This window comes from Schistocerca serialis, chromosome 6, assembly GCF_023864345.2.
Source record: "Schistocerca serialis cubense isolate TAMUIC-IGC-003099 chromosome 6, iqSchSeri2.2, whole genome shotgun sequence".
Lineage (NCBI taxonomy): Eukaryota > Metazoa > Arthropoda > Insecta > Orthoptera > Acrididae > Schistocerca > Schistocerca serialis.
In genome coordinates, this window is record NC_064643.1 from 309,796,009 (window position 1) to 309,821,595 (window position 25,587).

The 25,587-nt window shown below is 42.8% G+C and overlaps 1 protein-coding gene across 1 annotated transcript; it reads right to left on the reverse strand.

Moving 5' to 3' along the window:
• Nucleotides 1-1,597: 1,597 nt before the first annotated feature.
• On the reverse strand, nt 1,598-24,565 carry LOC126484281 (ejaculatory bulb-specific protein 3-like). The gene is made up of 3 exons (XM_050107707.1): nt 24,427-24,565; nt 6,039-6,174; nt 1,598-1,960 (listed from the first exon to the last, which is right to left on the reverse strand). The coding sequence occupies exons 1-3, from the start codon at nt 24,487-24,489 to the stop codon at nt 1,764-1,766; spliced, it is 396 nt and encodes a 131-aa protein (XP_049963664.1). The 5' UTR covers nt 24,490-24,565; the 3' UTR covers nt 1,598-1,763.
• Nucleotides 24,566-25,587: the final 1,022 nt, after the last annotated feature.

The window sequence follows — 25,587 nt, forward strand, 5'->3', positions numbered from 1 at the left end:
ATGTCAGTTCTAGTATCGTATATTTGTCCAATGAATACCCGTTTATCATCCGCATTTTTTCTTGGTGTAGGAATTTTAATGGACAGTAGTGTAGCTTTGAAATTGGAAGTGCGGAGTTGATGTTAGACAAGAAACCCTTAATGCGACACCTCACTGAGTTTCAAAGAGGTCGTGTAATAGGGCTACGAGAAGCTGGATGTTCCTTCAGCGATACTGCAGAAAGACTTCGGGAGACTGTAGCCACTGTACATGACTCCTGACAGCGGTGGTCTCGAGAATGTATGATTGCAAGAAGACCGGGTTCTGGAGGGCCACGCAGCACGACTGAGGGGAAAGACCATCGTCTTCGGCGTATTGCTATGGAGCATGCATTCCACTGACCCCAAACTATCTCCATTTGAGACTTGTGGTGTCAAGTGAGAGATTTTTGGAATGAAGATTGGAGGTTTGTGGTGTTTTCTGATGAACGTTGGTTCTGGCTAGGTGACAGTGACGGCCGTGTGTTGTTTGGAGTAGGTCACTTGAGAACCTGCAACCAGTCTGCCTGCCTTCTAGACAAACTGGACCAACATCTGGAGTTATGGTCAGGGGTGCAATTTCGCATGGCACGAAGACCACTCTCATGGCTATCCAACGCACTCTGACTACGAAACTGTGCGTTTGTCTGGTGATTCGACCAGTTGCGTTGCTGTTCTGAACAACATTTCAGGGAGTGTTTCCCAAGATGATAACGCTCGCCCACGTACCACTGCTGTAACCCAACATGCTCTATAGCGCACTGACATGTTGCCTTGGATTGTTCGATCACCAGATCTGTCTCCAATAGGGCACATATGGGACATCATCGGACGACAACTCCAGCGTCATCCACAAATAGCCTTAACTGTCACTGTATTGAAGGACTACGTACAACAGGCATGGAACTCCATCCCACGAACTCCGGGACTTGTACAACACAATGCATTCAAGTTTGCATGTTTGTATTCAACATTCTGTCGGTTACATCCGTTATTAATGCACTAGCGTTTCATATTCGCAGAATTTATCTCGCATTTAGATTAACCTATGACCTTGCGATGTTCATCAGTTACACATGTTACGTAGACAAATGTATTCCTGGAATTTCGTTACTCTACCTTAACTAGTTTTTGGTGTTGCGATTTTTTCCGTCGTTGTACAATGTGACCGACAGCAAAGCTTATTTAAACTTATTCTGAATTTATTTGTCGATCTGTTATTTAATTAAACTCCGTTAGCATGTGTCATACAGTACGATAATTTATTCACTTTGTTGTTTAATTTGCGTTTGCCTAGTAAGAAGAGGTGGGCTAAGGACTAATCGACTCATGGTTACTCAAGTCACTGTTTTTTATTTTATTTTTTTAATTGCCAATGTACGCATAAACTAATAACAGTCGATAGTTCCTCGACTCACTGGTATAATACTTAGGTTTGTCAAATAATCATCACAGACTTTGATGCATTAGTATGTTTGTTTCGGACCGAAAGAAAAGCATTTCATTCTGACAAGAATGACTTCACACACTTATGGAGGAAATGTAGGAAAGAAAACAATGCAAGTTAGGAACGAGTTCAATTAAGATTACAAACGAAATCTTTATTAATTACTTTCGCTTAAAACAGCATTTTGATGGCATATTATTCAGAATGAGATGCTCGGAGTACGATGCAGAAACCCTGCGATGCGGACGATGCTTTTGAGCTGCTGTAAGGAAGTAGAGTATGAATGGAGGGGAGAGCGGTCACACTTTGATTCCATCGGCGGCCCACTTCTGGGCGTACTTGGCCCTGTACTCCTTGCTCGGGTCGTACTTGTCCAGCAGCTTCTTCATCTGCTCCGGGTAGTGCTGCGACACGTGCGCAAAGAAGCTGGCCACCTTCTCCTTCTGTGTCTCCGTGCACTTGGCGCAGTCCGTCTTCACGATCTCGGCCAGCACCGCTGCGGAAGAACATACAGTGATGTAATGACACGATGTTGCAGCATAACTGTGGTGTGCGTACTTAAAGACCTTCGGTACACCCATCATCAGATTATTTGACTTGTCGCTCTAAGGAAGGAGGCGAGTGTCAGCAATATGTCTCGTGGTCTTATTGTGGCGTGTTTATCTTCTGCCGTTAGGTCAGACGATAGAAATGCCACTTGCACGCTTAGAGTAGCAGATTGATGGTGACCAACTTTAAACAGAACTTGATTAATTTTCACACACATTTATTAAAATAATAACAATCCTAAAAATAACTTAGCTTGGTTCTGGATGCTATTTACAATTGACAATCTGAAGTTCCTTTGGTCTTGGTACGTTAATCTTATTCTCACATATCTCTGATACTTGACAAAGTGTCTATTCATTTATCTTCATGGCTATGTACAGGAATATGAAAATCTTATTAGGCGCTGACTGAAACTTGACTACAGACTAATGCAGAAAAATGCAGAGTAATGCAGACTAATGCAGACTGATGCAGACTAAGGCAGACTAAAGCAGACTGACTAATCGGAGGTCTATACACTCGTTATGATACCTCGCGCGTTCATGTATCACTGCGCGAGTGTGATCCTCGAGGAGAAAAGGTTCTACGTTAGCAGCAATCTCATTGGCTGCGTGACATATTAATACGCGGATCGGCGGAAGCAGAATTTGGTCCGTCTCTAAGACAGCGCCATCTCGTAATGCGGAGATGGACGAGCGCTGCGCCTGCGCTGTTGTGCTTAGTGGGGCGCGTTCTAGTGGGAAAGTTGTGTACGCGCTGACTACGCGGGTACACAACAATAACGCTCATGTAAACATAATTGCCGTATGTGGGACACCACATAAGATTCTAAAAAGTTATACAAACAGAATCCAATGCACGATGCCCTTTAATTGTAGCTGTATGTTTTCGATAGAGCGTTCACATATAGATGGTAGGGATTGTGATTTTATTCGACAGTAGTTGTATCTTCAGCAAGGGCAGTGTAAATGAACACTTTTCTGGCAAGTGAAAGTATCATCTATTCGAGCATGGTCTTAGGACTATGCTAAAGCCTTTTGTCATCGTCTGATCTCATGTACCTTTCTGTGACGTCTTATCTAGTTTGTTGTACGAGGAACAAATCACGACAGACGCCCATATCCCACTGCAGTATGTGATCAAAAGTATCCGGACACCCCTAAAAGCCGCTCTGTGTAGCCTTGCGGTCTACGGCGTCTTGTCGCGGTTCGAGGGGCTCCCCCAGTCGGAGGTTCGACTCCTCCCTCGGGCGTGGGTGTGTGTGTATTGTCCTTAGCATAAGTTAATTTAAGTTAGATTAAATAGTGCGTAAGCCTAGGGACAGATGGCCTCAGTAGTTTGGACCCATAGTCCTTACCACAAATTTCCAATTTACACTCTCCCAAAATACCCGTTTCTCGTACTAGGTGCATTGTGCTGTCACCTACTGCCAGGTACTCCATATCGGCGACCTCAGTAGCCATTAGACACCGTGAGAGAGCAGAATGGGGCGCTCTGTGGAACTCACGGGTTGTGAACGTGGTCAGGCGATTGTGTGTCACTTGTATCATACGTCTGTATGCGAGATCTCCACACTCCTAGACATCCCTAGGTCTACTGTTTCCGATGTAATACTGAAGTGGAAACGTGAAGCGACACGTACAGCACAACAGCACACAGGCCGACCTCGTCCGTTGACTGACAGAGACGCCGAGAGTTAAAGAGAGTCGTTATGTGTAATAGGCAGAAATCTATCCAGACCGTCACACAGGAATTCCAAACTGCATCAGGATCCACTGCAAGTACTATGAAAGTTAGGCGGGAGGTGAGAAAACATGAATTTCATGGTCGAGCGGATGCTCATAAGCCATACATCACGCCGTTAAATGCCAAACGACGCCTCGCTTGGTGTAAGGAGCGTAAACATTGGACGGTTGAACAGTGGAAAAACGTTGTGTGGAGTGACGAATCACGGTAGACAATGTGGCGATCCGATGGCAGCGTGTGGGTATGGCGAATGCCCGGTGAACGTCATCTACCAGTGTGTGTAGTGCCAACAGTGAAATTCGGAGGCACTGGTGTTATGGTATAGTCGTGATTTTCATGGTGGGGGCTTGCACCCCTTGTTTTGCGTGGCACTATCACAGCAGAGGCCTACATTGATGTTTTAAACACCTTCTTGCTCCCCACTGTTGAAGAGCAATTCGGGGATGGCGATTGTATCTTTGAACACGATCGAGCACCTATCCATAATGCACGGCCTGTGGCGGTGTGGTTACGCGACAGTTAACATCCCTGTAATGAACTGGCCTCCACAGAGTCCTGACCTGAAACCTATAGAACACCTCTGGGATGTTTTGGAATGCTGACTTCGATACCTCTCCTCAGTGCAGCACTCTATGAAGAATGGGCTGCCGTTCCCCAAGAAACCTTCCAGTACCTAATTGAACGTATGCCTGCGAGAATGCAAGCTGTCATCAAGGCTAAGCGTGGGCCAACACCATACTGAATTCCCACATTACCTATGGAGGGCCCTACGAACTTGTAAGTCATTTCCAACCAGGTGTCCGGATACTTTTGATCACATAGTGTATATAATGCCTTATTTCGAGTGCCAGGAGACAACGGAGTCTACGCTGGAACCTCATTGGGCAGTTCTAATCAAAATATCAGTGGTGTGATTGTACGAAATGCTTAATATGCTTAGAAATAACTAAACAACGCATGATCAGGAATGATGTCTACAAGTTGCCGCTGGTCAGACCGCCAGCGATCTCAGTCCAATAGGCCGCGTTTGATCACCAGCGAGCAGCTTGTCAAGAACCTAGTTCACCGACATAAGCTGCCACAAAGTACTTCGCGAGGAACCAAGGTCTAACTGTAGGAATCCAGGACATAGTGTACGTCATGAGATGCGGGCCTTAAATAGTCGATGAAATTTGTTCTTAGGGCAAATATGAAACCTGGTACGAGTGGATTGTGTGTATGTGCCAGTCAGGGGGGAAGGGGGACTGCTGCTTCCAACTTTTCTGTTAGAATATGAGCGAACGCTGTGAAAGTAACTGCAGGGTATTTACATTTGGTGCTAGGTACCTCGCGAAAGGTCACTCACTGCTCACATGGAGATCAAGGCACTCAATGCGGTAAAAAAAAAAAAAAAAAAAAAAAAAAAAAAAAAACAGGAACTGGATAATACCGTATTGCGGGCGTGTACTGTTTACGTCCCACGAATTAAGATTTTACTTCACAAATGATGCAAGGCTTCGAATGCGCCAACAACCCAATGAAGCTTTTAATCTGCAGTGAATATATGGAGTGGTGGGGGCTGGAAATTGTTCTGTGATGATTTTGAGGTGTTTTCGTAATATGACTCCAGCCCATTCATTCAGGACACAGTAAACACGAACTAGGAAACTGTTTCTTCTGCTTCAAGAGGAATATTATGTAAACTTTCTGTCTACCACAATGACAACAAGCTTGTTCACATGTCTACGAGTATACGTTCTTGGTTTGACGATAAGTTCCCTACAGCGTGTCGATTCGCCTACTAAATCAATCGAGCTTAAAAACACACAAAATGTCTGGGACGATTTCGATCAGCGGGTGACTCGAAGAAATCAGGTTCGCCACAATCTGGCAGCTATACGGGATCTAATCATCAATATCTAGGTGTTTCGCCACGTAATCACTGCTCATACCGAAGCCGCTAGAGCAATTTATCGATCACACGAAGTAAAAAATTTGGAAGTAGCAGCGACTTAAGTTTAAAGAAGAGCTTAATCCACATCTTCCAGAGTTGATTTTCCGCCTTGAGGACCCAAAGCTAAACCCGTAAACGAGATTACGCATCGCTAACCGCTAGTCTGGTGGGAAGCTAATACTCTTTCATTTTAATATATGCTGTCAATCTGCATTCGAAAATATCTCATGACAGTATGGCAGCACGCAGCAACAGTTCTAAGTTAGCACTTCACACGAGACTGATAAATACAGAGAGACTTTCCAAATTATAAACTTCAGTTTGTTCTGTACGCTTCTATACTTACACTTAAGCAACTTTCCGGCGGGTCTGCAGGCGCCGTCGCCATCCTCGTTCAGACACTGGATCGCGGCCTCAATGCGAGCCTTGTCAGACAGCAGCGCCTTTATGTCCAGCTGGTCGAAAGTATCCGGGTACTTGTCCTGTAAACGATACACACACATTTTTTTCAATACATTTTTATGCATGCATAAACCACTACCTACGTCTTTCAATCAAGACCATGATAGTTATTTGGACAAGGTATATACTCGGATACATTCATGGTGATAGAAGGAAAGAAGATTAGAAATTAACGTTCCGTCAACGACGACTTCAGTAGAAAGCGTTGCAAACCTCAGATAGGGAAGGAAATTGACTGGCAACTCTTGAAAGATATTAACCCAAAAGTTGATGACCATGGCTTAAGTATATCGTCTTTTACCACCAATCAAAACGTTCTTGGTACGGGGATCGAACTCAGACACTGCTTAAAATCCCGATAAAAGTTGTCAGTCACGGTTGTAGGATAAAGTGTCGTTTTTTTTTTTTTTTTTTTTTTTTTTTTTTTTTAAAAGAGTGTGGAGGGTCTGGCCACCATCTTGCCGTTTGGTTGAAAGTTGACCCTAAAAGGGAGAAAAAAAATTGGAAATTTGAGGTAAGGTCTTATGGGACCAAACTGCTGAGGTCATCGGTCCCTATGCTTACACACTACCTAATCTAACTTAAACTAACTTACGCTGAGGATAACTGACACACCCATGCCTGAGGGAGCACTCAAATCTCCGACGGAGGGAGCCGTGCGGACCGTGACAAGCTGCCTAGGACCACGCGGCTACACCGAGCGGCGAAAAAAGGTAGAAGAATAAACTATTATTGACGGCATAAAGATGCAGAAGATAATGGAAACCATAAACATATTCACAGGACATGTAACATGTAACTGAGAAAGTGTTGCGCTGATCCTTCCATTGACAAATGATTCTGCACTAGCCCACTTTTTGGATCTGCGGGAGCTGTCTGTCAAAGGTAAGGTAACCACGACAAAACAACGGAATAACCAACAAAAGCGTAACATTCTACGAGTCGGAGCGTGGAATATCAGAAGTATGAAAGTAATAGGAAAGCTAGAAAACCTGAAGAGAAAACTATAAGGGCTCAGCCTGCTTGCAGGGTGTTTCTTAGTAACTTTCAAAAACATTTGAAGCGACGTAGATGACGCTGAGACACGTAATTTAGTATAAGGCACAAAACGTCGGGAAACACCCAAAAAGTGAACGGTAAATGTTGAAAATGTGACGTCACCAGATAGTGTGCCTCGTAGCACGTTATGGGGTTGTGGCTACTGGTCTGTCGCACCTGATCATCCCAATGTTGTTGTTGTTGTGGTCGTTTGATGCCCCTCCATGCTACTCTATCTTGTGCAAGCTTCTTCATCTGCAAATACCTACTGCAGCCTACATCCTTCTGAATCTGCTTAGTGTATTCACCTCTTTGTCTCCCCCTCCGATTTTTACCCTCCACGCTGCTCTCCAATACCAAATTAGTGATCTCTTTCAACCGATCCCTTATTCTAGTCAAGTTGTGCCACAAATTTCTGTTCTCCCCAATTCTAGTCAGTGCCTCCTCATTAATTACGTGATCTACCCATCTAATCTTCAGCATTGTTCTGTAGCACACATTTCGGAAGCTTCTGTTCCCTTCCTGTCTAAACTATTTATCGTCCATGTTTCACTTCCATATAGGGATACACTCCATACAAATACTTTCAGCAAAGACTCCCTGACACTTAAGTCTACGCTCGATGTTAACAAATTTCTCTTCTTCAGAAACGCTTTCCTTGTCATTGCCAGTCTACATTTTATATCCTCTCTACTTCGATCATCATAAGTTATTTTGCTCCCTAAATAGCAAAACTCATCTACTACTTTAAGTGCCTGATTTTCTAATCTAATTCCCACAGCATCGCCTGATTGAATTTGACTACATTCCATTATCCTCGTTTTGCTTTGGTTGATGTTCATCTTATATCTTACTTTCAAGACACTGTCCATTCCGTTCTCCTGGTCTCCAGGTCCTTTGCTGTCTCTGACAGAATAAAAATCCCATCGGAAAACCACAAAGTTTTTATTTTTTCTTCATGGATTTTAATTCCTACTCCAAACCTTTCTTTTGTTTCCTTTACTGCTTGCTCAGTATACAGATTGAATAACGTCATAGATAGGCTACAACCCTGTGTCACTCCCTTCTCAATCACTGCTTCCGTTTCATGTCCCTCGACTCTTATAACTGCCATCTGGTTTCTGTGTAAATTGTAAATAGTCTTTCGTTTCCTGCATTTGACCCCTGCCACCTTTAGAATATGAAATAAAGTATTCCAGTCAACACTGTCAAAAGCTTTCTCCAAGTCTACAGCTTCTAGAAATGTACGTTTGCCTTTCCTTAATCTATCTTCTAAGATACGTCGTAGGTTCAATACTGCCTCACGTGTTCCAGTATTTCTACGGAATCCAAAATGATCATTCCCGAGGTCGGCTTCTACCAGTTTTTCCATTCGTTTGTAAAGAATTCACGTTAGTGTTTTGCACCCGTGACTTATTAAACTGATAGTTCGGTAATTTTCACATCTGTCAACGCCTGCTTTCATTGGGATTGTCATTACTGTATTTCTCTTGAAGTCTGAGCGTATTTCGCCTGTCTCATACATGTTGCTCACCAGATGGAGAAGTTTTGTTATGGCTGGCTCTCCCAATGCTATCAGTAGCTCTAACTCCCGGGGCCTCGTTTCGACTTAGGTTCTTCAGTGCTCTGTCAAACTCTTCACGCAATATCGTATCTCTCATTTCATCTTCATCTACATCCTCTTCCATTTCCATAACATTGCCCTCAAGTACATCACCATTGTATGTACCCTCTATATACTCCTTTCCCTTTCACCTTTCGGCTTTCCCTTCTTTGCTTACAAATTGGTTTTCTATCTCAGCTCTTGATATTCATACAGGTGGTTCTCTTTTCTCCAAAGGTCTCTTTAATTCTCCTATTGACTCTATCTATCTGACCCCTGGATATATATGCCTCTACAACCTTACATTTGTAGTCTAGCCATCCCTGCTCAGCCGTTTTGCACTTCCTGTCAATCTCATTTTTTAGACGTTTGTACTCCTTTTTGCCCGTTTCATTTACTGTATTTTTATATTTTCTCTGTTCATCAATTAAATTCAATATCTGTTCTGTTACCCAAGGATTTCTACTAGCCCTCGTCTTTATACCTACTTGACCCTCTGCTGGCTTCACTACTACATCTCTCAAAGCTACCCATTCTTCGCCTACTGTATTTCTTCCGCCCGTATTCGTCAGTTGTTCCCTAATGGTCTCTCTGAAACTCTCTACATCCTCAGGTTCATTCAGTTTATCCAGGTCCCATCTCCTTAAATTCACACCTTTTTGCAGATTCTTCATTTTTAATCTACAGCTCATAACCAACAGATTGTGGTCAGAGTCCACATCTGCCCCTGGAAACGTCTTACAATTTAAAACCTGGATGCGAAATCTCTGTCTTACCATTATGTAACCTATCTGAAACCTTCCAGTGTCTCCAGGTCTCTTCCACATATACAACCTTCTTTACTTATCCTTAAACCAAATGTTAGCAATGGTTAAATAATACTCTTTGCGAAATTCTACCAGGCGGCTTCCTCTTTTATTCCTTTCACACATTCCATATTCACCCACTACTTTTTCTTCTCTTCCTTTTCCTACGATCGAATTACAGTCACCCATGACTATTAAATTTTCGTCTCCATTCAGTATCTGAATAATTTCGCTTATCTCATCGTACATTTCTTCAATCTCTTCGTCATCTGCGGAGCTAGTTGGTATATAGACTTGTACTACTGTAGTAGGCGTGGACTTCCTGTCTATCTTGGCTACAATAATGCGTTCACTATGCTGTTCGTAGTAGCTTACACGCATTCCTACTTTTTTATTCATTATTAAACCTACTCCTGCATTACGCCTATTTGATTTTGTATTTATAACACTGTATTCACCTGACCAGAGGTCTTATTTCTCCTGCCACCGAACTTCACTAATTCCCACTACATCTAACTTTAACCCATCCATTCCCCTTTATAAATTTTCTAACCTACCTGCCCGATTAAGGGATCTGACAATCCACGTTCCGATCCTTAGAACGTCCTCCTGAGCAGTTCCCGCCCGGAGATCCTAATGGGGGACTATTTTACATCCGGATTATTTTATCCAAGAGGACGCCATCATCATTTAACCATTCAGTAAAGCTTCATATCCTCTGGAAAAATTACGGCTGTAGTTTCCCCTTGCTTTCAGCCGTTCGCAGTACCATCACAGTAAGGCCGTTTGGTTAATTTTACAAGGCCAGATCAATCAATCATCCAGACTATTGCCCCTGAAACTACTGAAAAGGCTGCTGCCCCCTTCAGGAAACACACGTTTGCCTGGCCTCTCAACAGATACATCTCCGTTGTGGTTGCGCGTGCGGTACACCTATCTGTATCCCTGAGGCACGCAAGCATCCCCACCAACGGTGAGGTCCATGGTTCATGGGGGGGTGGATCAAAGTTAACTATTCACGACGGTGTGGCTCCGGACCTTAGGGTTCGAATCTTCCGTCTGGCAGGCAGTTTTTCTTTCCTTGCGTGGGACAATTACGTGTTTGCAGTGTGGTATTAATTTATTTACCAGTTTAGCGCCCTCTGCTAGTTTATTGCAAAGTATTGCACAGCAAAAATTAATTGCATTGCGTCAAAAGTAATTGAGTACAAGCTTCCGAATTTCGGCGTTACCAGTAAATGGTTTTTATTTTCTTAACTAAATAACACCTATAATTAAGAAAAGAAGAGACGAAAGGAAAGAAATAGAAAATAAGACCAGTTTATGTCTGGTTACTCCGAGGACAATAATTTTTTAACTTCTATGTTTACAACAGATCACTTAGAAAAGACGGGCGAAATTCATACCGTTTCCTTGAAAGCAAGAATCACATCACCCAATCATTTCTTCATGCACACGCTGGAAAATAATCTCCTTATTTTGGGTAAGACGTATCATGCTTAATGTTTGTCATCCCCTTTTGGAGTATAATCCGACATATGACTGCCGATGTGTCTTATATTAAATTACTCGTCTCGACGTCACTTTGGGGGTTTTTAAACGATAATTAAAAATTACCTTGTACGATGCAGGTCGGTATGTGAAGTGGAAAGTATATAGGGATTTGTAATCGGACGAGTGCGTGGTTATATTAACAGCGCAGTAAGTGGCGTAAGCAAAGAAGGGTTCGTCATCAGTAAGATGGTGGGGCAGATAGCCAGTAATTGATAACAGTTCTGTGTTAGGGTTATTCTCACCAGAAACGGCGGAAAACCGCCGCCATCAACAACAGAAGTATATATTCTGACATCACAAGCAAAAGACGAAGAGACGTAGAAAATATATGACGATAGTGAACTCGTAACTCAGTATTAAAAATCTAATGAGCATGGATAATTGGAACGCTATAACAGAGGAGAGAACTCAAGACAGCTGCTGAAAAATACGGGATAGGTAGTAGGAATGACAGAAGAGAGAGACTGAGTTCTGCAACAAATTTCAGCTAGTAATAGCGAATCTTTTGTTCATAAATGACAAGAGGAGGAGGTATACTAGAAAACGGCCTGGAGACGTTCGAAGACTTCTGCTAGCTACATGTTTGTCATACAGAGATTTCGAAATCAGTTATTTGATTGTTAGAAATATCGACTGTTTAGTAATGATGAAGTGGAAACTGAGGTTTCAGACTGTCGTCGGAAGAACAAAATTGGAAATAAGTCGAATACTGATGTACTGAGCAATGCTGAGGCGAGCTGGATAATGAATATTACAGTAGGCAGTTCAGTTGAAAATGAATGGACATATTTACAAAATGGAAATCACAGAATATGGACGTACAAATACAGGAACAAGGAAGCTAAGTGCCAAGAAACATCAGGATACAGAAGTCAATTACTGATTGAGGAGAAGAAATGAAGTACAAAAGTGTTCAGAAGAAGACATGAGTGCAGTAACATCAGTCATTTAGAAATGTAGCAAACAACAAGTGCAGAAAAATTGCGAAGGATTTTAAATAAAAAATACTACGCGGAAGGACTAATTCAAACACAGAAAAGTCAAAATTAAACTTTCGGTGAATTTAATATAACTTTTAGCATTTAATTACGTCAGATCTAATAGGAACGGGTTAATCTAGGAAATGTCGACCATTAGCCCTGCGAGTTGTAGACTGCAGTTAATGTCGCCAAGAATGTTGGAGGATTTATTCAGAAATTGACCAGATAACGAGCTGAAATGGTACACCATGCTTACACAGCTCTGCCTTGGCGACGTCTCTTAGTAACTTCGTGGCCACTGACCGATTTCTTATATCTTTCACACTACTGAAGTACATGCTTAGATGCAGCAAATGTTACTCTGGTACTCCTAAAACATTCAACACAGGTTTCTCAGATACGCTGGAGAAGAATATCCTACTAGAGCAGCATTTCTTACCTGTAAGTATGTACTTCAGTCGGTTGGAAGATGAGCAACATCGATGGCCCATCGGAAGTATTCCTCCAATGTCAATTAACAATGGCGGTTACATCAGCTCGGATTTCCATGCTGGGGATCTTGCTCCCTGCAGCAGTACTTCAGTACTATGCAGACTGTTCATAGAGACGAGTACCCATTCTACACGAGCATTATTGTGTTACAAAATGGCACTCTGTTACCCTCCCGTTAGAGGTAACACTTATGGACGCAGGATGTTTGTGACGTACCATCGCGCCGTCATAGTTACCTCAAACACTACCGGCTGTGACCTCCGATGGCACCGTACGCCATGACGCCGCTAGTAACACTGCTGTGGATATCTAATAAATTGGAAGAATGGAAACTTTCCCGGGTAGCTACCATAGTCAGCGACGATGGTAATACTAGCTAGTGCAGAACTACGACTCATCTGAAAACAGTGCGATGTCATTCTTCAGCAGTCCATACTTTTCGCTCACGATACCACTCCAAACACAGATTGTATTGTGGCGTTGATGGCTGCCTGTGCGTGAGGAGGTAATCCACTAGTCGGCTGTTGCTAGTCTACAACCAACGATGTTGGATTCATGCAGAGTTGTGAAGGGAATCCATGACTTGTTCAAGGACGGTAGGTGCAGATGTTTAGGGGTTATAATGCGATTGGTGCAAAATCGTTCTCCGATCCTCACTTGTGATGGTCATACGTCGGCAACTGGGACTTTGAGGACTACACGTGTCCTCACGTCCAACATCGGAGCACAGTCATATCCCACTGTTTCACAAATGTAGTTACTGCACGATTCAACCAAGCGGCCAAATGGAGACCTTTAATGAGGCCCGTTTCCATTTCTGTCTCACACGAGTACGAGGCGTTTCTATGTCCCTCACAATAATAATTCAACACCTCACGCTGTTCACGCATTTTACCTACCCTACAAACCAGGCAAAACGTTTAACACAAACGACACTAATGCACCGTGGTGGCTGCTCTATCCGTCACAGAATATTGCCACTAATCATTTACATATCCACTGATGGTTCAAAAATGGTTCAAATGGCTCTGAGCACTATGGGACGTAACTTCTAAGGTCATCAGTCTCCAAGAACTTAGAACTACTTAAACCTAACTAACTAACCTAAGCACATCACACACACCCATGCCCGAGGCAGGATTCGAACCTGCGACCGTAGCGGTCGCGCGGTTCCAGACTGTAGCGCCTAGAACCGCTCGGTATCCGCTGATGATGTGTACATGTTCCGAGCTACATTGACATACAGTGATATTTCGTAGCAATTGACAGAAAGTCGTCGAGTAAAGCAGAAGTGATTTTTGGCGTTCCCCAAGGTACTGATATAGGCTCTCAGCTGTTCTGTATCTATATAAATGATTTAAGAGACAATCTGAGCCGCCATCTTAGGCTGTTTGCACATGATGCTGTCGTTTATCGACTAGTAAGGAGTCAGAAGATCAAAACGAATTTCCAAACGATTTAGAAAAGATATGTGTATAGTGCAGTAATTGGCAGTTGACCCAAAATAATTAAAAATGTGAGATCGTCCAAGTGAATGCTAAAAGAAATCTGGTAAATTCCAGTTACACGATAAATCAGTCTAATCTAAAGGTCGTAAATTCAACTAAACACTAAGAATTACAATTGCGAACAACCGAAATTGGAAAGAGGAGATAGAAAATGTTGTGTAGAAGGCCAAAAAGAGACTGCGTTTTATTGACATAACAGTTAGAAGAAGCAACAGATCTACTAAAGAGAATGCCTACACTACGCTTGTCCGTACACTTCGGATACTCCTGCAAGGTGTGGGATCCTTGTCAGATGGAATTAACTGGCTACATCGAGAAAGTTCAAAGAAGAGTAGCACGTATTGTATTATCGAGAGATAGGGGAGAGAGAGTGTCACTGAGATGATACTAGATTTGCGGTGGACATAATTAAAACAAAGACATTTTTCGCTGAGGCGCAAACTTTTCACCTAATTTCAAACCGAGCAAGGTGGCGCAGTCATTAACACAATTGACTCGCATTCGGAGGACGACGGTTCTAACCCGCATCCGGCCATCCTGATTTAGGCTTTCCACGATTTCCCTAAATCACTCCAGCCAAATGCGGGAATGGTTCCTCTGAAAGGGCACGGTTGGCTGCCTTCCCTAATCCGATGGGACCGATGACCTCGCTGTTTAGTCCCCTCCCATATCAACCAATCAACCGATGTAATTTCAGTCAACAAATTTCTCCTTCGAATGCGAAAAAATTTGTTGAGGCCGATCTACAGAGGGAGAAACGATCATCATAATAAAACAAGGGAAATCAGAGCTCACAAGGAGAGATATAGGTGCTCTTTTTTTTCAAGAGCTGTTCCACATTGGCATAGTAGAGAATTATTGTGAAGGTGGTTCGATGAACCCTCTGCCAGGCACTTAAGTGTGATTTATAGGGTATTTCTGTAGATGTAGGTACAACCATGCCTTCTGGGGACTTCACTCCTTTTACCAGGTGGTGCATATGGAAAACTTTGGATGGACAGTAGGCACGATAATGACGCGTGGTTTTCACTGTGACTTCGCTCATAAAAGGAAACATCTTCATAGACTACAAAACTATTGATAACAATAATGTTAAACGATCGATCCTCGCGAAAATTCAGATAGCCGTTCAGATATCTAGCGATCATTTGTTAGAAACGAACAAATGAACTGTAACAGAATTTGAACTGGCACTCCTAGAAATGACGCGTGTGCTGAGTTAAGATACCGCAGTGACCACTACACTGACAGACCGATGTTCGATTTCTGTTTACAATAGCTCCACCAATATGCAAAACGGTGAAACTATTTTGCGCTGAGTAAGTGGCTTAACTAACTCACGTTTAGACCAAATTTCGTAAACAAACACGAGCCCTACGATAGGATGTTTTATCTAAGAGAACTTTGTCATCTGCATCTAAATGAAACTCAATAAAATGAATTAGTGGTCCTATGAAACTTTTAACTCAAGACTTAGGACTACAGAAATCTTAAAACAGAAGGCATCCCTCTAGACTTGCAACAGGCAGAGTAAAACTACTGGTTGCTGGGCGTCACGTTCTGAAGAGAGACATTGCACATTTTTTGTGTCCAACCAGCGTAGATTTCTTTTATGATGTCTGTTGGGTGCCAGTAATGAATTGTTGACTTTAATTGCTAATGTAATGCATTCAACCAGTGCACCAACTCTTTAGACAGTGTGCATCAGAACGAAAGTTTCGATGTTGACATGAGTGGCTATTCGATGAAAAACGTCAGAACTGATGTACACTCTGTTTAATGCTCTGTTTAAATTGGTTCCAGAGATAATACCTGTAATGTTAGTTACGACACGAGGCTATTTTTTTTATATCTCTTACTTTGGCCAATTTCCAGATTACAAATTTAAAATAGTTCACAGTAACGTTTAAACGATCCAGCGTAAACTGTTGAAAAGTCCGAGATAAGATTCACTGCTCGTTGGTACTGAAGACTGCAGTTCCTTGTGAGGGCAGCAGGGCTCATGATGTACCTCAGATTCTCACTTCCTGTATCGAATTTCATTTTTCATCGCTTTTGAACAAAATATAATGGTGTTAAGTCTGGAGAGCTTGGTGGTAATAGTACTACGATTTCCTATCCCCGACAGAGTTGAGAGGTTCTCTCACATGTGTATTGGATTGGCATGAAGCTCCAACATGCTGGAAGTACCTCGCATTCCGCATAGCTGTCAGAATGTAGCCTATCTGCTCAGCCATATAGTTCCCAAAAATGAATCATTGACAAGGCACTGGACATATACTCCAAAGGAACACGGCTTCTCCAGTCATTCTTCGTTGTTCCTTTGAATCACCTAAGGTAAATATCTCAAACTACATCAAATCTAAATATTTACTTCCGGGTACTTGCTGTCCCGCCTAAATTTTCTGATCCATTCTCGGATGAAATGAGAAAAAGACGGCTGACGCTAAGCCTCCTCAATAGCTCTTAACGTCTCCTATTTTCCTTTCATTGTTCTGTTGCGGCACCACCTTTTAAGATGGGTAAAGGTTAGCTTCAGTGCAATGTTTCTGAGTGCACAAGTTACAACCAGGTGTAGGCCAGCTGACAGTAAGTTACGCTACCAGCGGTTGCAAAGTAGAATGGAGGCCTCCTACTGAAAAGAGTAGACGCAGCGGTGTGCATGGTGCAAGTTACAGGCAGAAGGGGCCCACTGGCCCAACCCAGTTGTTAAGAGCACATGACTTGGAGTGACGGGTTAGCAAAACAGAGGCGCACAGCGGCTTATAAATAAGCGCTGTTTCACTAACAAGGCATTCAAGTGGGACAGCTCTCCTGGATGACGGGGCATGTCACGCTACCGGCTACAGGCAGCAGCAGATGGGGCGCCAGCGTTCCAGTCCATGGTAGATCACTTGTTCTACGCTCTGAGGCCAACGCAGTGTCTGCAGCCAGCCACTGGTTGGCCACACCACAGCTCGCTACTGCGGGCAATCTTGTTGGCTCCCAACAGACGCCAGAAGCATCCCGATGCGAGGGCCGCAGATTCGGACACCGGATTGCAGGTACTTGTTGTCGCGGCGATCTTAGCCACGCCGGCGAGGAAGTACGCCGCAGGTTGCTTTGCAGCTCCCAGCGGGTGACACTGAGGTGGCAGGGACAAACACTGCTGAGTCAACTGCTGGAACATCCTGATGTCACAACTCTGCTGCCGTACAAGATCAACACACAGCTGTGCATTGCACAGGTCGCTGAGGCACACATTCCGCGCCAAGCTGTTTCATAGACTGCGAAGTGGTGATGGCTCAAGTGGTTCAAATGGCTCTGAGCACTATGGGACTTAACATCTTTGGTCATCAGTCCCATAGAACTTAGAACTACTTAAACCTAACTAACCTAAGGACATCACACAACACCCAGTCATCACGAGGCAGAGAAAATCCCTGACCCCGCCGGTAATCGAACCCGGGAACCCTGGCGTGGGAAGCGAGAACGCTACCGCACGACCACAAGCTACGGATGCGAAGTGGTGACCTCAGCATTGTGGAACCTGGTGACACAGACCGAGAGGGATAGGGGCACTGTAGCTGGAAATAATAAATCCCTTGGGAAACTCGGACGAGTTTTAATACGGCGCATCCTGACAGCTTCCACTGCATCTACATTTGGATGTGACGGCTATAGTTCTTTTGCGAAATGTAATAAGCTGTCTGAGTCTCCTTTGAAGGCCCATTCTTGAAACAGTGCTAATGAATCCCACCGTGATACGTGTCTTTTTAGATAGTGCCTTCTATGGCCATACCCCTGCTGCATCTTCTCCCAGTTTAATTTTGTTCATGAGTGCCATAGTCAGTAATGTAATCACCTAGCTTACGTAGTTATTGAAGTCCATACCTTAAAGTTTTTTCAACTACCAGTTTTTTCTAACATCATTTACTAGCATGAGATTCCCCTAATTCTAAACCATGGTAATTATACACATATTTTTGATGACAGTGAAACGAAAGTTGCCATGATATTGGAATACTCAACACAGTTTTATATTCCAGTAAGTATTAATGTGACAGCGATTTGAAGGTTACATGTATCATAAAAAGTACTCTGTTTTGATAACGTTTGTTGATAGTTTTATGTCGCAGCACTCAGTTAAACTGAGACAAAACTATTAGATCGCCCTTTCACAGCTCTAAGCAAAAACCCATTGATGTACAGTCTGTAATATGATGTAAAAATCCTGGTATGTTACATCTTTTCATAACAGGAATTTACTAGACAAGTTGATTGGTATAGGGAGGAGGAGCTACGGTACACTATGCACATGATCTGCGTCGAAGTATCGAAACAACTTTCATACCATACTGAAAGTTCGAATGAAGTGTATGCATAAGACACTGCTTACTGTGCTCATCTTTATGGAAATGGACATTAATGCATACGAACGATTTTGATGTTCATAGAGGAATAGGGTGGATGACAAATCCATATTTCATCTATTCATTCAGTTTCGTTTCAATACTTATGAACATAAAGACAAAAGAGCTCTACAGTTACTTAGTAATCACAACATTCACACGTACACCATTTGAGGAAGATGTCAAGAAATCAGCCACAATAATCTGACGCTTAGAGTGGTCGCAACGTTCCGTTTTTGCTATCACATTGAATATCGAGTGTGCACAATTTATTTCGTTTCCGAATGCATTTTACTTGTTTTTTTTTCATAATGGAGATGAGGTAAAACAGCACGATACCATCTTTGGTGTTTGAATATTCTTCCCAAACACATGAAAAGTGGAATAACCTGAACGGATCAGTAATTAATAGTACAGATAAACGACAAAGGAGACACACAAGTGTTGAAAAGTACCTGTGAGGATACTATTGGTTTTTTGTTTATAGTGGAAGTTCAGAAGATGCGACACGATGTTAAGGAATATGTTCGAAGCATACAGATGTAGTAGAATAGTTTCTTCGACAAAAAGTGTTCTTGTGGACTCAAATATTAAGACGAATTTGAGGACAGTGTTTCTGAAACTCAGTTCTAATGTATAAAAGAAAAAAAGTTAGGTTAGACGCTTATTCATGCTGCTACAACACAAATACAATAGAAAACTATGAATTTAAGTAGAACATTTTTCAGTGCAGTGGTACTCATATGTAGTGGAATGCGAGACATAAATACAACGAACACGGAAAGGCTGTTAGTTGCCATTCCACTTTGTTAAAGGTTAAAGTGCGGTTTGGAAGTTACTGAAAACATTTTATCGATATTAAAATTTGTTATCAGATCACGACTGTTCTAGTTTCGGCCTTCGTCGGTACATGTTGAATTAAATGTTCCAGCAATATGTGAATACTCCGTGCGATGTCAAGTGTCCAGATTCATATGAGTATGGTAAAGTAATTACACTGCCTGTCAAAAAAACTTAAGCACTCAGAAGACAATGTCGGATATCAGTGTAACTTCGTACACGTGCGTACTATCAGTGGGTATATACATGACCAGAGTTGCAATTCCCTGCCAGAGGTTGAAAGGGCATGAACGTACATCAGTTCCGTTCGACGTACATGTTGTTATCAGGCCTGATAGGGTATGAAAGGGTTTTTAACAGAGTCAGATTTCGTCTAATCACTGTGAACGATACGAGGATGTCACATCCATGAGTGAGACAGCGTTATCAGCACCTGACAGAACGGGGTCTCATTATAATGTCCATTTGGGCGGCAGGTCGAGTCATGCAACATCCAGATATATGAAGCATTTGCCGGCCGAAGTGGCCGTGCGGTTCTAGGCGCTGCAGTCTGGAACCGCGAGACCGCTACGGTCGCAGGTTCGAATCCTGCCTCGGGCATGGATGTGTGTGATGTCCTTAGGTTGGTTAGGTTTAACTAGTTCTAAGTTCTCGGGAACTAATGGCCTGAGAAGTTGAGTCCCATAGTGCTCAGAGCCATTTTATGAAGCATTTGACCATGATAGTGGCACGATGTTGGACCGCATGCGGATCCGAGAGCATTCGTACTAGTTGATAAAGTTCCAGTCGACCACATCTGACCTTTACAAGGTAGGATCGCCGTGTTGTGCATCAGTCAACTCGTAACGCCATCACATCTACACCCGCCATGCGAGAACAAATTACGGACTCACTGCGACATTTTGTGTCGTCCCGCACCACTGACTGTGGAGAGGCAGCAGCCGGACTAGGGAATCACTGTCCCATGTGTAGGCTACCGTTAACACCACAGTACAAACTACTGCGTTTCTAGAGTTGTGCTGTGATCAGGAAGCATGGACTATTAATGAATGATGTTGCACTGTGTTCATTGCTGAATCACGGTTCTTTGCTACCCCAGGTCCCAGATGACCTTCGTCGGCGACTATGGTGGTGACCTGGACAGAGAACCTATTCTTCTTTTTTGGAGAGGCACAGCGGAGTTACTCTTGGAGTCATGGTGTGGGGAGCCATTGGGTAAGACTTAAGAACATGGCAGGCAGTGACAGAGGAAACTCTGACAGCACAACGCTGTGACACGAAAATAGTGCGTGATACGACTCACGCCACAGTATCGTGGTGCCATTTTTCAACAGGACAACGCTAGTCCATCCATAGCACGCGTCTTTTGGAAATGTCTGCATGATGATCAGGTACTCCAACGGTCAGCACGTTTCTTCGATCTGTTCACAGTAGAACATGTGTGGGACCATCTTGCATGTCGAGTCCATCTCAGTGCCAATACCCAGATTGTCGAGGTCAAGTTACAACAGCCGTGGACCAGTCTGTCTCCAGAGAGGATACAACTGTTTTATGACGACCTTTCCACCAGAATTAGTGCATGGATGCAGGCCTGAGAGGTTGTAACGTCATACTGTTAAGTGAGCCCATATTGCCAAGTTCCTTGTAGGTGTGACTCGATTTTTTAATCACTGCAAGAGTATCACAATCGTTCTCTACCTGAGAAGTTTCATTTCATTTCCCCCTATTTTCTGCGTGCTACACTTCTGTTGTCAGACACTGTATTTAGCTGCTCCGTCGTCGTATATGTACTCGTTTATCAATGGCAAATTTTAAAGATTACCCTTGTACAGAATTGTTTTTGGCGCGTAAATTTACATGTGTCACTTCAAATTCACCCACACTTTGTGATGCACCAATAATGTTTAGGTTTAGCCAAATGTCTACATCTCCACGGAGTAACAGTTTTTAAAGTATGATCAGAAAGAATTTACTTATTTGTGGCTTTTTGAAAACAATACCGAAATATACATTATTTTCTGCTGTCTTCTTCAGCAAATGCAACACAGTAATTAGGTAACTACGACCTGGCGCCAAAGTTCGCCTGTCCATACAACCTATGACAAGAGCTTATGACTTTACAGTAGATCTGAAATTGCGAAATGTGAATTAAAATTACATTAATTAGAAGTTCAAAGCATAAAACTGTCAAGAGATTACTTTCAATAAAAATGTAATGTAAAAAATAAATATGAAGTAACTAGTACAACTGGAGGAAACACTGTCTTCTAAAGTGATCAATGTTGGAATGACAGATGATTCTGACGTATTTTCTGAAAATCTAGAAAATACAAAAATGCAAATCTCCTGTATGAAAGCCGACTCAGAATGTTTTAAGAATATCCGTAAAGAAAATTAAATTTCTTAATGGTATGGTATACGCAAGAAACTTTTAGACAACAGCAAACATACGGACACATGTGTGAAATTTCAGAAGCGTTACAGATATTTTAGAATATTGTTAAGAAACATGTGTCCACAGACAATCGGCCCTGGTTTCCACAGTAGCAAGTGGAAGCCTGATACGTAGCTGTAAATGATGATCGGATCTCCATTTGCAATTTAAGTATTGTTGACAATTCGCGACCCCTTTCGATCTCAGGGAAGGCCATTTTAGATTCAAATCTATGTTCCGTGTCATGTACACATTTATACGTTAGACAATGTTCATCTACGAGTCCCAGTCACGATTTATCAACAGATATGAATTGTTAATAAATTACTGGAAACTACAACTTAAAAAAATGACTAAAATAAATAGGAAAATCAGATGCCAAGATACTAACTGAATGAATTTCAACTCCTCTCTCTCTCGAACAGGTCATGAAGGCCCAACGGCACCGACCGGCCGTCGTGTTGTCCTCAGCCCATACGCGTCACTGGATGCGGATATGGAGGAGCATGTGGTCAGCTCATCGTTCTCCCTGCCATATGTCAGTTTCCGACACCGGAGCCGCTACTTCTCACTCAAGTATCTCCTCAGTTTGCCTCACAAGGGCTGAGTGCACCCCGCTTCCCAACAGCGCTCGGCAGTCCGGATGGTTACCCATCCAAGTGCTAGTCCAGCCCGAAAACGCTTAACTTCGGCGACCTGACGGGAACCGGTGTTACCACTGCGGCAAGGCCGTTGGCGAATGAGTTTTAAGCAAATGTAATTAATCCCTGCCCGTCGGATCGATTCTTAAGTATTCCTAATCAGTCTGGGACCCTTTCACGTTGCAATAGTAGACAAAATAGTGGCGAAGCAACGAAGATATCATTTAGAAGACGCAAAAGCATTATAGCGTTTTTAAACAAATTTTAGTGGCAGGCGCTTCTACAGAATCGTTGTGCATCACAGGTTTACTGTTGAAATTCCGAGAATGCATGACATGAGTAGTCTAACACACTATTTCCTAACATATAAATCTCTTACAATTACAATGACGAGACAATGGAAGAAATTAAACCTCTTAAAATTATTCATCTCATGAACGATTCACATATGGTACAAGGAGAAAGGTACAAGATATACTCTCCGTTACACATCTTGGGTGGCTTGCGGTATGCTGATGTAGACGTACACCAGATGTAATTACAAACGTAGCTGTTATGTCCATCAATAGATAAAAGATTAAGAAAGTCGTTTAACATCGTACAAATGCAATCGTTAAGAAACGACCAGTTAGTGACGTCATTAACAATAAGAAAACATTACCAACACAATAACTGTTACATTGGCTGGTACTGTACGGGATTACGTGAGTCTGGGTGGTAATTTTCTTATTCATCTCTCTTTCAAGAATATTACACTTGTGAAAATATCATATCACAGAGCGAGAATAGTAATTTCAATCAGGGACGCACTTTTAACAATTAACTACGTAAAGCAAGAACCCATGACATATTCGTCGACGCCAACGTTGGCTGCACCAACGCACCATCAGACTGTCACCTACCGTCGTAACATAGACCTGGAGCTACGCAGTGGACCGGAATCGATATTCTCACTATGTTTCTGACCAGAGACTGGAACTAAAGAAAGATATAAATTAGTCTGTCACCAAACCTCGATAAAACTGTGCATAAACGTACAATATATTGAACAGTGAAGTAAACGTATATATCACAATTCAGAAGATCGAAAGCAGAGCAGCAGTATCGTGATAAGAATTGCACTTTTCATCTCTAGTATTTCTTTACAGGGCACGCATACAACACCATACAAGGCGTCATTCGCTTAATTGGCTGCCAACACTACTAGATAAACATATGATTATTAAGGGACACTATCCACCGCGCCACTCAGAGCTAACGAAGTTGCCAGGGAAGTACACGAACGACAGCTACTGTTGAAATAATAATTAAAAATGTTCCACCTACGTACGCAATGACTGACGTCACGCTTTAAAGAAAACACTTACAGTTGGCATTGTTCAGTAGATCCAGTAGCTGTAATTAGAAGTTGATTATAAAATAATATACGTTAGTTTCATATGCTGCTGCATTGTCGTGAATGAAACCAATGATCCAGAATCCAGAGAATTTATTACTTTAATTACATTAAAGGATTACAAAAAACTTTTCGTCAGACTATCGATTTCGATCCATGAAGACCATCTGCAGATTAAAACAGACTAACCCTTCTGTTATTCTAATATAATTAAAACAAGGAGGTATCGTCATGAGATATGAAACGAAGTTACGACGACGCTAGCCTTAATCACACTGGGATGATGCAAGGCTTCTTCTGTTTTAATCTGATCTGAAGATGGTCATTATGGATCGAAATCGATGGTCTTACTATGTTTATGATCAGTGACTGGAACTAAAGAAAGGCATAAATTAGTGTACTGCAAAGACAAATAATAAACGTATAGCAGAGAATAGTATAAGGTGATGTAGTATAGAACTGAGTTCGCAAATAATTTAATACGGACGCTAAATCAGTCATGTAATTTCCGGTTTTAGTAAATAGCAATTCAATTAGTGAACCTAACGCAGTAGGTTGAAGGCAAACACAGCGACGCCGCGGCGTTTACCTGGGCGGCAGCCGGCGCAGCCAGCAGCGTGAGCAGCGAAAGTGCGATGGAGAGGCGGATCATGGTGGCGTCTGGTGGTGTGGCTGTACTGCCGCGGCGCGCCCTCTATATATACACACGGCGTCTGTGCACCTGCGCAGCCGCCTCCGGCCGCGCAGCAGCCACTACGCATCCGGAAGGCAGGTGTACGTGTAGCATAGCTCTGCCGCTCCTCTGCACGCACTCATCTCCTCGTCCACTGCTCCTTCGGCCAGCCGGTCGCCACGTGGTGGTCAAGGTCCTCCGATAAACCTGTGAAGGTCAATTGGTATTAACTGTTGACGTGAGGAAGAGACAATATGTGTAACAATACACTAACAAGGGAACCTCCCCATCGCACCCGCCTCAGATTTAGGTATAAGTTGGCACAGTGGATAGGCCTTGAGAAACTGAACACAGATCAATCGAGAAAACAGGAAGAAGTTGTGTGGAACTATGAAAAAAATAAGCAAAATATACAAACTGAGTAGTCCATGGCAAGATAGGCAACATCAAGAATCATGTGAGCTCAGGAGCGCCGTGGTCCCGTGGTTAGCGTGAGCAGCAACGGAACGAAAACTCCTTGGTTCAAGTCTTCCCTCGAGTGAAAAGATTACTTTTTTTATTTTCGCAAAGTTATGATCTGTCCGTTCGTTCATTGACGTCTCTGTTCACTGTTATAAGTTTAATATCTGTGTTTTGCGATCGCACCGCAAAACCGTCCGATTAGTAGACGAAAGGATGTGACTCTCCAATGTGAACCGAAAACATTTGATCTCAAGGTCATAGGTCAACCGATTCCTCCACAGGTAAACACGTCTGATATATTCTGTACGACCTTGGTGACGGCATGTGCGTCACATGACAGGAATATGTTGTCGACCCACCTAACTTGTACACTTGGCGAATGGGTAAAAAGATTCTTCTACCTTGCCTGATTTAGGTTTTCTTGTGGATGTGATAATCACTCCCAAAAAAGTGATGAAATCATAAGAGTTTGTAAGATAATAATTGAAAATAAAAAATTAAACTTTTCACTCGAGGGAAGACTTGAACCAAGAAGCTCTCGTCCGCAGATGCTCACGCTAACCACGGGACCACGGCGCTCCTGAGATTATGCTCTCCTTGTTGTTGCTTATTTTG

Bases quoted from the DNA above. Each gene is read 5' to 3' on its own strand.
- LOC126484281 (XM_050107707.1), bottom strand. From the start codon at position 24,489: ATGATCCGCCTCTCCATCGCACTTTCGCTGCTCACGCTGCTGGCTGCG. The intron at 6,175-24,426 runs GTAAACGCCGCG...TATCGTTTACAG, and splicing joins CTGCGCCGGCTGCCGCCCAG to GACAAGTACCCGGATACTTT. The intron at 1,961-6,038 runs GTAAGTATAGAA...GTTCTTCCGCAG, and splicing joins CGCCGGAAAGTTGCTTAAGT to CGGTGCTGGCCGAGATCGTG.